The sequence below is a fragment of the Artemia franciscana genome, chromosome 17 (genome assembly GCF_032884065.1).
Source record: "Artemia franciscana chromosome 17, ASM3288406v1, whole genome shotgun sequence".
Classification (NCBI taxonomy): Eukaryota; Metazoa; Arthropoda; class Branchiopoda; order Anostraca; family Artemiidae; genus Artemia; species Artemia franciscana.
Window position 1 is genome coordinate 8,319,634 of NC_088879.1, and position 17,688 is coordinate 8,337,321.

Consider the following 17,688-nt stretch of genomic DNA (forward strand, 5'->3'; position numbering starts at 1 on the left):
TATCTCCGAGAAATCTGAATTTTATAGATCTTGCCAGAAATAAGTTAGTGATTCTTGATTAGAAGTGCTTCCAAATGGTGCCTTTTCAAAATAAACTTTGTATGGTAGCCAGTTAGGGGATGTTTTACGTAAAGAAAAATATGTTTATTTTTCAGGGGGACCTAGTTTTTTAAGTTTTCTCTGCTATTTGTTTACATCTAATACGAGTTTTTTTTATTTATAGGGGTAGCATCATGAGAAAAGGTTATTTGTAGACAATCTCGTATATTTTCAATGTCTAACCTATTTATAGTTACTTATTTATAGTCAGGCGCCAACTTACGAAAACAGAGGGAGCTTTTTTTTATTTTTATCATTTTTGCCATCTTATCATTTTTCATTATTGAAGCAACAAAAAAGGAAAAAACTTAAAGTTTTTTACGGGCTTTTTTCAATGAAGATACCAAGAAACGTATTTAAAGATCTAGGGGAATGGTTATCGTCCCCCCCTCCCCTTTGCTTCAGTTTGTATGTCTGAATAAGAGTGGGCATTTATGTATATAGGAAATGTAAGCAATTATATCTAAAGTGAGTTTTTATACATCTTAGTTTTCTCACCTCTCAGAGGGAAGAAAATTTTGGAAATAGTATTGGTTCTCCTGTAACATCCTCGAAATAATAACGACTGTTTTTTTTTTTTAATCTATCAGGGGTGCAATTGCTCTTCGCCCTCAGCTGCTGAGTGCAGCTCTGCACTAGATACTAAAAAACGTCTTTTTTTGGTATTTTCATTGGAAGATACCTTTTTTTGGTATCTTCATTGAATAAAATAAAAAAGCAAAAAAAAAACTTCGAAGAATATTTTATTCCCCTCCGTACGTTTTTTGTGTATTGACACCCCTGAAATCTTTGTCAATTATTTGTCCCTTCTACGTTATCACAGCGGCTTGTAATACCTTTACGATATTAATATGTTAGCATTGCTGCTCTTTTTGATTATTTTGTGACAATATCTATTATAAAATATTATCTTAGTTATTATAAAATGGTGAAGCTGCAATTTAATAAGGCTGTTGTGACTATAGGGTGGATGGAAGTTCTGTTATTGGAGCAAAACAAGGTGGGGAGGGATTAGAACCGGGCATCCTCACTCCTTCTGAAATCCCAAAATTTCTTGAATTTCAGGGCACTTCTTATTTAAGTTATAAAATAGTTTTTGTGTTTATGTCCTTCCCACCCCCGAAAAAAAATTGTTGCCCACGTGCCTTTGACAGATAGCATATTTGTTGCATGTGCCTTTGTGATCCATCTGGTTGCAACCTAGAATGGGGTTGCACCCCAGAAAAAAATATTATTATATTTTATTTCCCATCCTAGGAAAAAATATTTTTATGTCTTACAGAAAGAAAAATCGTTGCCCGCGTGTCTTTGACAGATAGTATATTTGTTACATGTGCCTTTATTATCCATCTGGTTGCAGCCTAGAATGGGGTTGCAACCCAGAAAAAAATATCATTATGTTTTACAGAAAGAAAAATCGTTGCCCACGTTCCTTTGACAGATAGTATATTTGTTACATGTGCCTTTGTGATCCATCTGGTTGCAGCTTAGAATGGGGTTGCACCCCCCAAAAAATATTAAGTTTTACAGAAAGAAAAATCGTTACCCATGTGCCATTGACAGATAGCATATTTGTTACATGTGCCTTTGTGATCCATCTGGTTGCTGTCTAGAATGGGGTTACACCCCAGAAAAAAATATTATTATGTTTTACGGAAAGAAAAATCGTTGCTCACGTGCCTTTGACAAATAGTATATTCGTTATATGTGCCTTTGTGATTCATCTGGTTGCAGCCTAGAATGGTGTTGCATCCCAGAAAAAAAATATTATAATGTTTTACAGAGCGAAAAATCGTTGCCCAAATGCCTTGGATTGATAATATATTCGTTACATGTGCCTTTTTGATCCATCTGGTTGCAGCCTAGAATAGTGCAGGTCTTGGGTTTAAATCTTATTGGTTGCAGATTTATTTACAGGGTTTATAAACATTGAATTGAAGCTTAACAACAGGGGAATTGGATATCTCACGAATTTTATTTATATTTTCTTAAGTTTCTACACACTGGATAATCGATAAATGCACTTTCCATCTACAATAGTTCAAAAGGTTTTATTTAACGTATTTGTGAAAGCGAAGGTTTAAACTCCTTGCCCCAAAAGCAGTGTAAATTTGTATTGTCCTGTGGTGGCGCAGTGGGTTTGACCTTAGCTTGGTAATACGGGACCCAGAGATCGAATCATGCTGCAGGAATGCACTGCAGCGCCGACGCAGGGACCTTAGTAGTCAAGAAGCGTCGTTAATCTGATACAGTACAATGTAAATTTGTATTGATTAGTTTGATCTGTTTCCTTTAATGTTATTTGAGCTTATGGTCTTGGGCACAAATAAATCTAAGCGGGGAGGGTGGGGGAAGAACAGAAACACAAGTCGTGAAAATTTGAGAGGGAGAGGTTTTTATCTCAACCAAAAGAGAATTCGAAATCGCAACTCTTAATATCAAAACAGTTGTTGACATATCTTATAAGAAGCTGTTAACTTTACAGTCATCTATATATCAATAAGAGTGAAAAGTCTAATGACAAATTGTTTGACCTTTGGAAAAGTTTGTGTTTTTTTTTTTTTTTTACATAATACCTTTTGTGACAGCAATTTTTTTGTGCATGTCACAGTATGACGTCATAATATATGACGTCACTCATATACATTTTTTTCCAAAATTAAACCTCTAGACGAATTTTCTCAAACTGGTGATCTATGTAGATCGTTTTTGAAGGGTATATTTCCTACTAGATCTGCTATACTTTATAAGAAGCTATTAATTTTACAGTCAGCTATCTATTAATAAAAGTAAAAAAAATAGTGACAGTTTTTTCAGTGTTCAGATCTTCAATAACAATTTGTGTTTTTTTAGATACTGCCTTTTGTGGTACCGTAACTGTTGTGCCAAAATGTATAATTTTGTTTAAAGCTTTTTTCTTTTGTTCTGATTCTTAATCTCTGATAGTGTCTTGCTTTTTGTAATTTGAGTAATCCGAATATATACAATTAATTAATTACATACCATTTACAGTGTACACAATTTATAAATATAAAAAGGGGCATGAATTTTTTTTTTTTTTTTTTTTTTTTTTTTAGCCTTATGCTAATTGAATTTTTTATTCTTCAAAATTTTGAAGCTGCAAATTTAAACATTTTTAAGTTTCGGAAAATTTTAATTAAAGCATAAATTTTTTACTCAAATTTTGAATTCAAAATTTGTAAGTCTAAAAAAAAATTAACGAGCTAAGAAAAAAAGCTGCAAATTTAAACATATTTAAATTTAGGAAATTTTTAGTTGAAGTATAAATTTTGTGCTATTTTTTTCTATGTATTTTCATAAAATAACAATACCAAGAACAGTATCCCAAAGGGCTCAATGGCCCGTAATAATGCTCAAATTTTGAATTCGAAATTTGTAAGACTAAAAAAAAAAAAAATTAACTTTTAACTTTGGATCGTAACTAAAAAGACGAACTAATAACGAAAAAAGCTTCGGTACTTGACATAGACCACGGGTAATACAGGCCTGTTTTGGCGGTCCTAATAAATAAATGTATGCAACCATTAAATACAAATGAAATGAAAAGCGAAAAATAAATGAAACATTATTTCTTCTTCAACAAAACAATAAATTTGAATTCTTTTTCTTACTCTTCTTAAAATCGGCAAATGAAATCAGAATTGGGCTACTTTTGGGTTTAGAGAGATCTTTTCCGACTTTCGTTCCATCTTCTTCTTCAGTCTAATCTGATCACAATTAATTAAAGCGGGTTTTAGCGGTAAGGGCCTTTAATCTCTATTCATACGCTTATTATAACTTTTAATATTTCGGACTTCTTAATCTTGGCAGCTTGATATTTAGCAGCTCACTCGTGTATGGCTTTATTTTAAGCCTTAAGAAAGTATTTCTTATTGTTTTTACAACAAGTTGTTTAACAACTTTGCAGTAATTTTGCATCTGAAGGCCAGATGTTGTAAGGTGCCTGGAAAAAAGTCTTCGGTTTGGTCCGCTCTTTTCGTTTATTTGTGCTCTTCTCTCCTCAGTATCAGTGAATCACTTCGAAGTCTAAAGTAGGGGACGCTTTCGTCAACTGATGGATAAATAAGTAATAAATGTTGTAAATTCTTGAAATAATCCCCAAAGAATTAAGAAAACACTGGGGCTAACACTCTTTATTTTAATTATTCAAAAAGTTAGCAGTAAATGGTTATTGACTATTATATAATTATTCGGTATTATACTCTTATATATGGGTTCGTTATATAGTCAACTAGCTGTTGGGGTGGCGCTTCGCGCCACCCCAACACCTAGTTGGTGGGGGCACTTCGCGCCCCCCGCGCGCGTAAGTCGTTACGTGCTATTATAGTTGTGTCCCTGTGTCCCACCTGTGAATATATATATATATATATATATATATATATATATATATATATATATATATATATGTTTTAACTATGTAAAACTTGCGAATATACAACATTCTTGGCTGTCCTATTGTCTGTGCATGATTCCCTGTGTCCCGGTTCTTTGTTGATGGTGATTGCTAATCGAACATTCCCTGTGTCCCGGTCGTCATTTATATATCCTCCCGGCATCCCCGTTGTAGTTTTGTCCCTGTGTCCCAGTCGTCATTTATATTCCCTGTGTCCCGGTGTCCCAGTCTGTAATTTCTCGTTGAGTGTCCCGGTCGTCATTTATATTCTCTATGTCCCGGTGTCCCGGTCGTCATTTGTGTCCCGGTGTCCTGGTCTGTAATTTCGTCAGTCGACAAACATGACGTCTGTCGACAGACACACAAACAAACAACTTATTTTTATATATATAGATAGATAACAGAGTTAATAGTCAATTGCGCATCGGAGTGCTGTAAACTTAGTTGATTATTTATTAGTTGATTGATTTCGGGGAATTGCTTGGTTGGGACATTGCCATGAAGAAGATGACGACTGAGATTGACAAAGCGTTTACAAAATTTGTATTTGTCGTTATGTTCTACCAGCAAGTAGTTGATGATGGCAAGTAACGTTTACATATAGGGACGAAAAACATCAAGACTTTCTAAGTCAGCTTGGAGCTTACTTATAAAAAGATCAAAATTGGTGGATTCGTTCCAAACCTCAATTTAGTGAGCTCATTCACATTCTAATGAATTGTGCTTATAATTTAAAGTCTGAGACAAATTTTCCATGAGCCCAAATTAGAGCATGAATCAGAATACGTTGTGCTATACGGTAATCAATTAAACCCAGAATTATAAAATAACCAGCAACCACAGTTTTGGCAAGACTGAGGAATGGTAAGTAAAATCATTGAGAGGGCCCTTGTCTTCATAAGGCAGTTTAAAAACATCAACCAATTATAAGCAAATGGGCATAGAAGAAGAAACAACCAAGATAGGGTTGTATAAATAAGAAAACTACGTTTCAAAGACGATATATGCATTTTGTTTTGTTTTCTCTCTTTTGTTGCAAAAATAACTTTATTGAGGTTTATTCACATCGTGAGTACCTTAGCGACAACAACAGTGTACAGTAACGCGAAAACTTCAAATCTGCTCGACGTGTCTTAATCTATGACAAAATTAGTTGTTAAAAATCTTGAAATGGAATCTAAAATTCTAAACGGTATTTGAAAACTAGTTTTTTAGATTTATCAAAATTTTTAGGTCTTATTACCTACAGCTTAGAGGCATAAGCAATGTTAGAGAATTTTCTATGTTTCTAATGTTAGTTAATTGTGGAAATAGTCTGTGTAAATTTATAAGTTGCAAGTTATCTTTTATCTCAGGAGCTGGGTTGGTTAAATTAGAATAGGCTGATGAAACTTCCAGGAATGAATCCAGAGCCTAAGCTAACTTGTATGTTTTTACGCTCCTTTCTCTAGGCCTATTCCCTTCCAGTTTTTAATGCTCAGAATAGGGCACCTTTCTTGGTAAAATTCTAGTTGATTAACTTTTGGCTAGCTTTTAAAGGGGTTAGGTTAGGAAAATGAAGCTTTCATGGATGGGTCTAAAGGATAAAGTATGTCCCAGGAAGTTATTTTGAAGTAGCCTACCCACCTCCACTCCTTCTCTTTCTAGAGGACCCTGAAATTTTCCTATATGACAGGTCTATACCTATAGAAATTTTGAAAAAAACAACATTTTACCTTAATTTTTGGTTATCAGTTGCCTATTAGGCTATCTGCCTTTAGTTCTAAAAATCCAATTTCTGTTATTTGATTAGAATTCTGAGCCATATCAGTTTTTTTCAAAATTTTAGGAAATGTATTTGCATATCTTTAAAGCCTTATAGCCTAAATTGGGATTGGGCAAAGTTGTGAAGCTGAAATAATTTTGTTGTATTTCATTCAAGCAGAAAATCTATTTTGCAAGTTTTCACTCTTATAACACAAACATTTTTAAAGGTCATCAAAGGTCAGGACCCTCTAGAGGGAGAAAGAGTAGAGGTGAGTGCTTCAAAATACCTTCCCAGCTTTAGCTGGGAAGGTACCTAATACCTAATACTTTAGCCTTTAGACTCATCCCTGAAAGTTTCATTTTTCTAACCTAACCCCTTTCTGAGACAGCCAAAAGTCAATCAGCTAGAATTTTACCTCTTTCTCTTCTGTGCCATGTCTAAGGGAAATATTATAAAAATATGAAAACTAGTTCAAAACACTTGTTCTTAAACTCCTGCTTATAACATGGGCAGCAGACTCCTAATCTCACACATGATGTAGCCTATATAGGTTTAGATGGTAAATATTTTCTAGTTCATATTATTGACTTACAAATAAAATGAAAATACCACTAGATGCCTTTTTTATTCTCTTTACAAAAATAATACCCTATTCACTTTTCTTGCAAATTCAAATAGGCTACAGGTGCTTTTTGAACATTTAAAAATGACCAAAAAGTTTCTAGTTTTTGGGTATAAAAAAGGCTTGTAACATTGGTCTCAATTTTATTTAATTTTTTTTAAGTTATTGAATCCATAAGAATTGATTTAGCCTATCAAAATTAAATTGAGTAGAAAATTCAAAGCAATTCTCCATTTTTCTATCCACCATGTTTCCTGTATCAGCTTTGATATTTTTTACATATACCTAGGCCTAAGTGAAATGGCAGTTTTTAATTGGCCTAAAAGCATAAGAAGAAATTATGAATTTGTTTTGAATTTTTTTATTCAACTTAATCTTGAAAAATCAATGTTTATAAATTATAAAACTTTTACTTTGATTCTACTTTGACAAGGCCTCAGTAATGAGTGGAGTACCACAGGCAAATGTACTGGGTCCAACTCTCTTTCTGATTTACATCAATGATATGTTTAACCATATTGACAAGGGCATGCACCTGTTTGCTGATGATGCCAAACTCTTTGGCATTACATGCCCTTGGAGTATCCAGCACATAATACATGAGCTACAAGTTTGGACCCAAGACTTGCTTCTCCAATTTAATGTAGGACAGTGCTGTGTAGTACACCTTGAACCCAATAACCAAATGGAAAACTACACAATCTACAACCCCACCACCAAAGTAAGAGAGCAACTAAAGAACAGAACAGAAGAAAGGGATCTAGGTGTCATTATTGGTGATAACCTTATATTTCACAGCCATGTCCAGCATGTTGTTTGCTGTGCAATCTCAGTCTTGGACTACTAAAACAAACTATCAACAGCAGACAGGCATCTATATTTATAAAACTGTATAAGGCTCTTGTCAGACCCCATCTTGATTTTGGCATGTGTCTTGCTGGTCCTTCTTATTGACAATATGTGAGGCTCATCAAAAACGTACAGAGATGAGCAACAAAATACAGACAAAGTCTAGCATCAACCATGTATGAGGATTGCCTCAGGTACTTCAAACTACCCTCTCTGGTTTACAGACGCTTGTGCAGCATCATGATGTTTACTTATGAGCTGCAGAATGAAAAGTGAGCAATCTTTAGTAGCAATCTCAGTACCAATCAGCACAACACAAGAGGACACTCCAAGAAGCTATCAAAGTCAAGCACCCAATTGAAGACTTGCCAAACATTCTTTTTGAGAAGAATCATAAACCATTGGAATCAACTGAAAGATTCAACTGTCAGTGCTCCCTCCATCCAGTCCTTCAAAAACCAACTTGACAAAGAGTAGGAGAAGAAACAGTGGATATTCAAGTGGCAGTCATCAACTCAAGAGCACTACAGGTCTGGAAGACCTTAAGCTCTCAGATGGATTAAAGTGATTTATAATTAAATAGTAAATTTGAAACAAATGTTGTAACCCATTTTTCTTTCCAAAAAAATATAGAACAAGATTATTATTTTCAAGGTTCCTAAAGGGGCTTAAAATTGAATTTGCAGAAAAAACAATTATTATATCCAGAAAGAATATCAAAAATGGCATCTGGTAGTATCTTCACTTTATTTGTAGATCAATAATATGAAATGGGAAATATTTACCATTTAGACTAGCTGATAGTTAAGACTAGACTAGTAAAATTCCAGACAAGCTTATTTTTGCTATCTTGTAAAGTGTATAGGTGGGCAAAAAAACTTTCAATGATGAATTAAGGGCCAAAAACATAGCTTACTCCAGAAAGGTATTGCCAAGCTACTATGTTAAACCTGTTTTGATTTCTGTCTTAGAAATTTGCCTGCTTGATAGGTAGGAAAATTTCATTGCCTATTAGAATTTAGTCAAAACAACATTATGCCTTAATATTCAGTTTTAATTTCTTTTTCTCTGGTTCTATCTCATAAAATGCAATTCCTATGATTTGAGTAAAAGTTTAAGCCATATCAGTGGTTTTCTTTTTAATTTAATGAAATATATTTGCACATCTTTGAAACCTCATGAATTTTGATTGAGCTAGTTATGAAGCTAAAATACGTTTCTTGTGCTTCATTAAAGCAGAAGATTTATTTTGTAAAGTTTCACTTTTATAAAACAAAGATTTTTGAAGGTCAGTGCCCCCTTGATGGGGAAGATGTAGAGGTGGGTACTTAAAAAAACTTCCAAGGACCTTATTTAGTCTGTTGATCTATCCCTGAAAGTTTCTGTTTCCTAACCTAACTACTTTCCAAGATATCAAAAAGTAGTCTAGAATCTTACTCTAGTTTGGATTGGCTGACTACAATCTTTGAAAACTTATTGTTTTAAAAAATTTAAATACAGAAAAAGTTACCTCTACACCTTAGCCTATTTAAATACAATTATTCTGCTCTTCAAAACTTGTCTTAGGTTAAATCTGTCTGTGATTTAGATACTAACATTAAGATTAGATTAGATTAATTTATTTCAAAAACATGTATACAAAACATTTTGCTGCACCTGCTAAGAAAGCCCCTTTGGGCTTGTTGGCAGCAGGTGACAGTCATCTCTACTCTACATATTACTACATACAAAGATTCTACTTATGACACTCATGCATTATTACTATACTTTTGCATCATTACCATACTATTCTTTTGCAAGGAAGAATCTCTTAACAACAGCCTTGAAGGAAGCCAAATGACTCAAATTTCTTATTTCAATTGGAATAATATCCCATACAGAGGGGGCAAAATTTCTAATCACAAAAGAAGCTCTAGCCGTATTTCTAAATGGGTGTACCAGATTTGATGCCCCTTGTGTATTGTGGCTATGAAGATCACAATTAATGGAGAAAAAATTTTCGAAAGAAGAGGGAAGTATATTATTAATAAATTTATATGTGAAAATACTAACTTGGTAGTCTCTTGTTTTTGAAATATCAAAAAGTTTCTGCTGGGGACAGGTGTACCAGGTCCCCGCACTTCCCATTTTGTTGGAAGCTCAGGAAATTAGACATTATCAAGTTTGCAATGTCTTACAGTGTTAATGATGTTGCGTTTGGCAAATTCTACGGCTAACCTTTGTGGCCTGTTTGAATAGTTGGTATAACTGCATCGAAGAAGGGAAAATCTTATCAAGTATTTTGCTACGGATCATACAAAAAAGCATCACTGAGTAACGGATTCATTTTGCTGTTCAAAGAAAATTTCCCCAAAGCTTCAAAGAAAAAGTTGAAAGGAGTTCAAGGTGCTTTTACTGAACTAGCCACATTTCCGGATGTGTATCAAGAAATAATGGGAATTGCTGGTGCTGCTTCGACAAGCAGTGTATCTTCACTCTCGTCTACCCTAGTAAACGCGCAGAGTGAAATTGCCAAATTGAAAGAAAATCTTCGTCAGGATATTCACAAACAGGTGATTGAGAAATGTTCAGGTGACAAAGGCGTGATCAGTGAACAAGCAATTAACACTATTGTTACCGAGATCTATGATGCAATAAGTCTCGATTACAGTTCAAAATTTGCAAATATTGAAAAGATACTCAAGGGGTTTCAAGCTCAAATAACGGCGCTAGAAAATCGCATCGAAATTCTAGAATACTGCAACGACGATTTGGAACAGGAAAGGAGATCGAACGTTCTTCTAATCCATGGACTGTCTCAGATAGGTGGAGAAACGCTGCCCAATAGCGTTCTAGAGCTATTCAATGCTAAGATGGAGATCCGTGTGCTTGCTAGTGACATCAAGTCAACTGAGCGCTTACGTACTCGAGTTAGATCATCAGAAAATGTTATCCCGCCTGTTCTCGTCACTTTTCATTCATCTGGGTGTGCAAAGCGCGTGTTCATGAACAAAAAGAAGCTCGCCCCATCGAAAGTATTTTTGATCGGGCGATCGAAAATACTTATTTTTAATACTTATTTTTTAATACTTAAATACTTATTTATATATATTTTCAAAAATATATCTGAGTATTTAACGCCAAAACGTAAGCAACTGCTGAATCTGGCACACGACAAATTTGGAGCTCGGAATGTTTGGACTGATGGTGGCCGTGTGCTAGCCAAACCGGAAAACAGTTCAGCCATCTTGAAAATTAGGTCACTGAATGACCTGATCAGTGACCAGTACTGACATGTTGAATCCATCCTCAGTTCTTTCGTTTATTTGGGGTTGGCTGCTTTGTTTCACTAATCTCGTGTCAAAAACTTTTTTGTTTGTTTCGTCATTAAGATATCAAAGAGTTCGCACTATTGAGCATACTAGAGTATTATCATGAATAGTATGACCGACAGGCTTTCAGACTTAGAAAGTAATCGGCTGTCTGTTGACCAATTATTATCCACCCCTATTGCAAATGATAGTTTAAGTGAAGGAAATAATACTCAAGCAATGAAAGCTAGTAATTTTTTGGATAGTCAGTCGCTGAAGAAATGGTTGGTCAAAGAAGATACTATTTTTGCATTTTGGAATTGCCAAGGCCTTAGGACTGCGTACCCTACACTGTGTAACATATTAAGTGATATGCAAGAAACACCGTTAGTAATAGGACTATGTGAGACGTTTGTATCGAATAGGGATAATTTTTCAGTGTGGGATTCCCAGTTTCCAGGATATGTTAGTGAAAGAAAAGAATGACAGGTTATGGAGCGAGGCGGTTAGGCTTTGTTGATAAAGGAAGGAGTTTCGTATTGGGTAAGGTAGGATCTCTCACTTTGGCTTGAGGGAAGACTTGAGACTCTTTTTATTGAAATAGAAGATAAATCTGATAAAAATGTAGTTGTTGGTTTAGTTTATAAGACACCGTCATTTAATGAGGATGTTTTTATTGAGGAAATGGAGCATTTAATGGAGAAATTTAGTAATGATCATAAATATAAAGTAGTAATGGGGGATTTCAATATTGACCTCCTTAAAAGTACAAGCCATCTAGATTTTCTTAACTCTATGATTTATCATTCCAGTACCCCCTGGTAACTATTCCTACACGAGTAACTGATAAGTCTGCGACTGTTATCGATAATATATTTGTGGATGGAAAGCTGCTTGAAAGTTCGTATGCTGATGTTCTACTCACGGATGGATCCGACCATCTTTTTCTTCTTAGTAAAAATAAAAAAATCTTACAGGATTATAAATAAGAGTGGTCAAATAAATAAAACATATTTTCGTGATTTAAGAAATGATAATTTAAAAAAATTTGAGAGAGAAATGGATAATGCAGATTTTACTCCAGTTTTTGAAGAAGATAACCCGTCGGTTGCGTATGATATTTTTGTTGCAATATTTACAAAGATATTGAATGATACGTGTACTCTAAGAAGACTTAAAAGAGTAGTACGAAATTCCCAAAGAAACCATGGATTACACAGGGCATTCTAAATTCTATAAGTCGGAAAAATGAATTGTATAAAATATACCTAGGTGAACCATCTGTTATTAATTTTCAGCAGTTTAAAAATTACCGGAATACTTTAAACGGATTAAAACGGAAAGCTGAAAAAATATATTTACAAAATGAATTTATGAAGCATAAATGTGATATGAAAAAAACATGGAAAACAGTAAATTCACTCCTGGGTCAAAAGGGTAAAATAGAAGTTATTAATAAATTACAGACAGAGAGGGGGAATTTGACTACCCCAAATGATGTTGCGAATTATTTATGTGATTATTTTTCTAGTGAGGGAGCGAAACTTTGTGACGATGCTCGGAAAAGAATTAAGCGGCCTCCCAAAATAGTTCAGTCGGAAATTCCAGTAGAAAATCAGCTGGTTTTTAACGCTTTTATCATAAGTGAAGTGAGTACAATTATCAGTAGAATCCAATCAAACTCATGTGGCGCAGACGGGATTTCTCTTAATATTGCTAAATCAGTTAAATCCGTTATAACACCAGTTGTATGTAATTTGATTAATAAGTCTATAGAAAAAGGAATGTTCCCGGAAGTTTTGAAGGTGACTAAAATAATACCATTACCATTGCACAAAGGAGGTAAGAGAGACGACCCTTCAAACAAAAGACCCATTTCTATCCTCCCTTTTTTTCAAAAATATATGAAAAGGTGATAGGATCCAGGCTAACTGATTACATTGAAAATAATACAATTCTTATAAATACTCAATTTGGTTTTAGAAAAAAAATGTCCACAGAAATGGCAACCATTAAACTTGTTGACTGGGTAAATACGTCGTTTGAAGCGGGTCTGATTCCAGCTGCTTTATTCCTGGATTTGAAAAAGGCTTTTGACACGATTGACCATAAACAGTTATTACTTGAGCTGGAAAAAATCGGTGTTACTGGAAAGAGTTTGTCTTGGTTTGAATCTTATTTAAGTGACCGAAAGCATGTTGTGGTAAATGGGTGTTTACTTCTGAAGCTAGTACGATAACTTGCGGAGTACCCCAGGGCTCTATACTAGGTCCTCTTTTATTTTTAATATTTATAGATCCTAATTCAAAAATTTGGTAGCGTTGTGCAAGATAAATTTCAAGCTTTAAATGTGTGTCCAAGAATAAGCTCCTCTGTTGCCTATCAGTAAATTTTGAATTGTGAATATTCTATTTGATCAAAATGTCCAAGCTTTTGAAATAAATATTTCATCTTGCTTATTTTTTAAGAAGATTTTTACCAATCCAATGGTGAAACAATACAATTTTAGTGATGTGATAGAGATTTTACGCTGACATAAATTTTGAACTGGTGATTAGCTGTCACTGGATTTCATAGTGTAAGACTCCTAATACTCAACCAGTGCTTAATATTAGCCAGATTTCTGAGTATTTTTGATATTATTAGTATCTGGATGTATCTTCCTATACATAGACAACATGCTCCTTATCTTTGACATTATGTGTATAGGGTTAGATAGCTGTGATTGGCTGATTATCAGGACTAGTCTAATTGGGATTGACCAACTATAACCTTGGAAAACATTTGAATTTGAACAAAAGTTACCTCTACACCTTAGCCTATTTAAATACAATTATCCTGTTTCACAACACTTGTCTTATATCAGGTGTGTAGCACCAGCATTGTCATTGGGGGGGGGGGGGCAAGAGTTTTATTTGATCACTACTGAAGAAAAGTTACCATTGATCAAAGTTAAATTCAAAATATTACACACTTCATAAAAACAATAACCAAACATTAAATAAATATAATAATTAAGTACTGGTGAAAAGTAAGTACTGGCTTTTGCTAAAATTATCAGCAATGAGTTGCTGCAGGTGGCAGTTGAAAAAAGTTTAAAAAATATAATAGTTTAAAAAATAGTTTATAAAATATATAGTTTAAAAAAGCTTTTGCATAAGTAAGGTGAATTTCATATACATTTGGCCTTTTTCAGCAGGCTTCAATGCTAATGTTGCCGAACATATCCCCATCCACTTCCCTAATCTCCCATTCCAACACAGGATGCTCAATCTTATAGTTGAACCAAGCACCATTCTAACAGCCCGTGTATTTTACTATTCAGTTGCATGCAATTTTGAACAAATTTTGACTGTACAATGTTGTGCTAAACTTTTACTACGCATGATTCATTGAAAAATTATTTATGACTTTTTATTAAATTGATTTGGTTGTGGGTTCACTGCTTTTTATTAATAGATAGCATTGAAATAAGCAGTCATATAAAGCAAAAACCAAAATACAGGATATTCCAAGTTTTATTACATTCCAAGTTTTTAAAATTTTTAAATTCCAAGTTTTATTACATATAATTCCAAGTTTAGTATTATATTGTAACATGAATCTTATGATGTGTGAAAATTAGTAGAATATACATATAAAATAAACATTCAATACATACCTGGAATAAAAAAATCAATGTTTTGGCTCTGTATTATTGTTACAAAAAATCTTAGTGGTAAAAATTTTTAGTGATAAAATTTTTTTATCATTTTATCAAGGTCAGTTTATACTTACCTTAAGTATAAACTGACCTTTCAATTGCCAACAGTGCAAGTGAAGATAATCTTTCTTCCCCTGTGGTGTTGTGGCAGTATGTCTTCAACCATCAAAGGCAAGAAAAAGATTTTTTGCACAATGCATAATTCATATGAACCATGAAGTATAGTTTATATAGATCAAATATCAGAGGAAACATGCATTTTTCAGCAAAAACAGATTCTCTTTCTAGAATGCTTTTGCTTCTTTTATCCTCAACTCCATAAATTACACTGTAGCTCAGACATGCAGAATTCAAAATCAAGCTTACAGTATTCTTACACAAAGCTTACACTGTCTTTGTTCATTTTCTTTGCACCTAGCATTATGCTTAAGTTGTTCAAAACTTCCAAACTGTTCTCTTCTAGCTTTTTGTTCTCAAAACTTTTTGGAAAAGGTTTTGAAAAGTTTCAGGGAAAGTAATGTTAAATGGTTATAGAAAATAACTCCATCTTTGATGGTGGTCACTCCGTCAAAACATGTTTCTATAGACTCTATAAAAAAGACTTTGCAGTCTAGGAACAAACTATACAAGGTCTGAAAACGGTCTAAAAACAAAATTCCTATTTCAATACAAAGAACTTGGTACAGGGGTGGACCTTAAATTGACCCTGACTGATCCTATAAATAAGAGCTTAAAAAACAAATACTTTTTGAATACCATTAACTATCATCAGTCAAGTCCAGGAAGACAGAAATACATTTTAGACAAAAAGTTTTCTTATTGCAAAACCACCAGCTTAGCAATATAACTTTGACTTGTAATTGAAAATTACTTTATGGGAAAATCTAAGCAAATTTAATAATGAAAAGCAAAACAGGTCATTTGTCTAAAAAAAAGAAAGAAAGGGGGCAGGAAGCCCCAGCAAATGTTTTATATTTTTTTTAGTTTTTATCTATAAAAAATTATAGTATGGCTTGCTATTTGTATGTTAGCGAAACTTCTTCAACAATTTTTAACAACACAAACCCTTTTGAAAATCTTGACACAAATAATATGGTTTTATTTAGTTTTATATCTCTTTAGGCTGGACTGAAAAATAAAACTTAATGCCATTCTCAAAAATTCTTTGTATGTTCTTTGACAACCTGAATACAATTAGACTCTTTTGATTAAGTTAAATTGTAAGACCAGAAGCAGTAAAAGAAGCTGTCACAAAAATTTCAACTTAATACCCTCAGTTATTCTTGGGATATTGCTGAGATGTCTTATTGGCAACCAACATACACACAGTGCATTCTGGTGTGATTTTAAAGCAAGCTTTAGTTTTTAAGCAGAATGGGCAAATTGCATAACTCTTGGGGTGATGATCAACTCAATACCCATATAGATATGAATAATGGACTGTTCAGCTATACTGAACAAAATGGCTCTTTTAAATTTTGATTGGAAATATTGAAAAATTATGGGCTGAAGAGGGGGCAATTGCCCTCAAATCTTTTTTGACTCTTAAAAAGGGCACTAGAATTTTTTTTTCCAATCGAATCAGCTGCTTTAAAAGCTTCAATGATATAACTATCTTTGATAGAGCAGTAAAGGTGAAAAAAAAGGTAAAGAATACAGCATTAGACTTTACAGTCCCTACTGGTGGTGCTGACCTCCGTTTCTTGGCCCTTCAGTCAGGAAGTGCAGTGGGGGGCTGGAGGCCAACCATCCTGTGCTTTTGCACACCCTTCCTGTTTACCTTCCCCAGGTTTCTCCAGGTACCCATTTAGAGCTGGGTCGACTCCGGCTGAGCTTACAGAGTCACGCCTCTGGCCCCCATCCCAGACTAAATAATTGGGTACACTAGGATTCGAACCTTCGCCCTCTCAGTCAAAGGATCCTTATATGCCCTATATTGCTTATATACCCTTTTAAATAGCTACATGTATGTAGTTATTTTGTTTAATTGAAACTCCCCCTAAATGATCCCTAAAAGTTTCAACTTAATGCTCTTAGTGTCATCTGTTACAGTAACCATTGAAGTGGTTTTAAAAGTATACATGTAGTGTCTTCTGGCTAGTTTGAAATCCGCCACTAGTAAGCAATTCTTGAGATATTGCTTTGTCACCCATTTGACATTCCACATGATCATAGTTTGTTAAGATTCAGTTCAACATTCGCCTAAATAATTCTTGAAAGATTCACCTTAACATCCTTAGCTTGTGTAGTAGCAATAGCTGTAGTAGTAGTAGTAGTATTAGTAGCAGTATGCGAATAGTACCTATGGTTTTCTTCAACCCACAATGAAAGTTTCAATTTAATGTCATTATTCATTCCTGAAGTATTGCTGATATATTCTCTTGACAGCCTGTGTAGGCATAGTGCGTTTCGATTTAGTTTGATACATTTTCAATATTCACCAAAATTGTTGCTTTAACACCCTTAGCCATAGTAGCATTTGTAGTAGAAGCAGAAGAAGTAGCATTATGATGCAAATCTTTTGGTCATTATGTCTTTTGGTCAGTTCAACATCCCCCATGAGAAGCCTCATAAGTTTCAACTTCACGGACAAAGCTGCTCCTAAAGATATTGCTGATATGCCCTTTTGACAACCTGAATAGAGATGGCGTGTTGTGATTCTGTTTATCTTCCCCCCTGATACTCCTCGGAGAATTTCAGCTTCATATCATAGGTAGCTCATTAGCACTGCCTAAGTAAAGAGCAATGTGGGTACAATGTATTATTTGTTTATTTTTTATTTGTGTTTTTTTTTTGTTTAGACCTGGGCACTTTGTATCGAAGGAGTTTTCGCAGAAACTTCAAAAAGGGCTTATTCGATTGGAAATTGAAAGGGCTGTCCTGTGGTGGCGCAGTGGATTTGACCTTAGCTTGGTAATACGGGACCCAGAGATCGAATCACGCAGCAGGAATGCACTGCAGGGC

At 34.2% G+C, this 17,688-nt stretch overlaps 1 protein-coding gene across 3 annotated transcripts in view; it reads left to right on the forward strand.

Moving 5' to 3' along the window:
- LOC136037783 (vacuolar protein sorting-associated protein 52 homolog) overlaps positions 1–17,688 on the forward strand; it is a 116,716-nt gene that overhangs the window by 3,196 nt on the left and 95,832 nt on the right. For 2 of the 3 annotated variants that reach the window (XM_065720613.1, XM_065720614.1), the window contains exon 1: positions 5,585–5,705. The exons of the other annotated variant lie outside the window; for it this stretch is intronic. In XM_065720613.1, coding sequence (XP_065576685.1) covers positions 5,654–5,705 — 52 coding nt within the window. In that variant the 5' untranslated portion in view covers positions 5,585–5,653. Of the gene's footprint in view, positions 1–5,584; positions 5,706–17,688 lie in introns of those variants that run through there. 3 annotated transcript variants of the gene reach the window in all.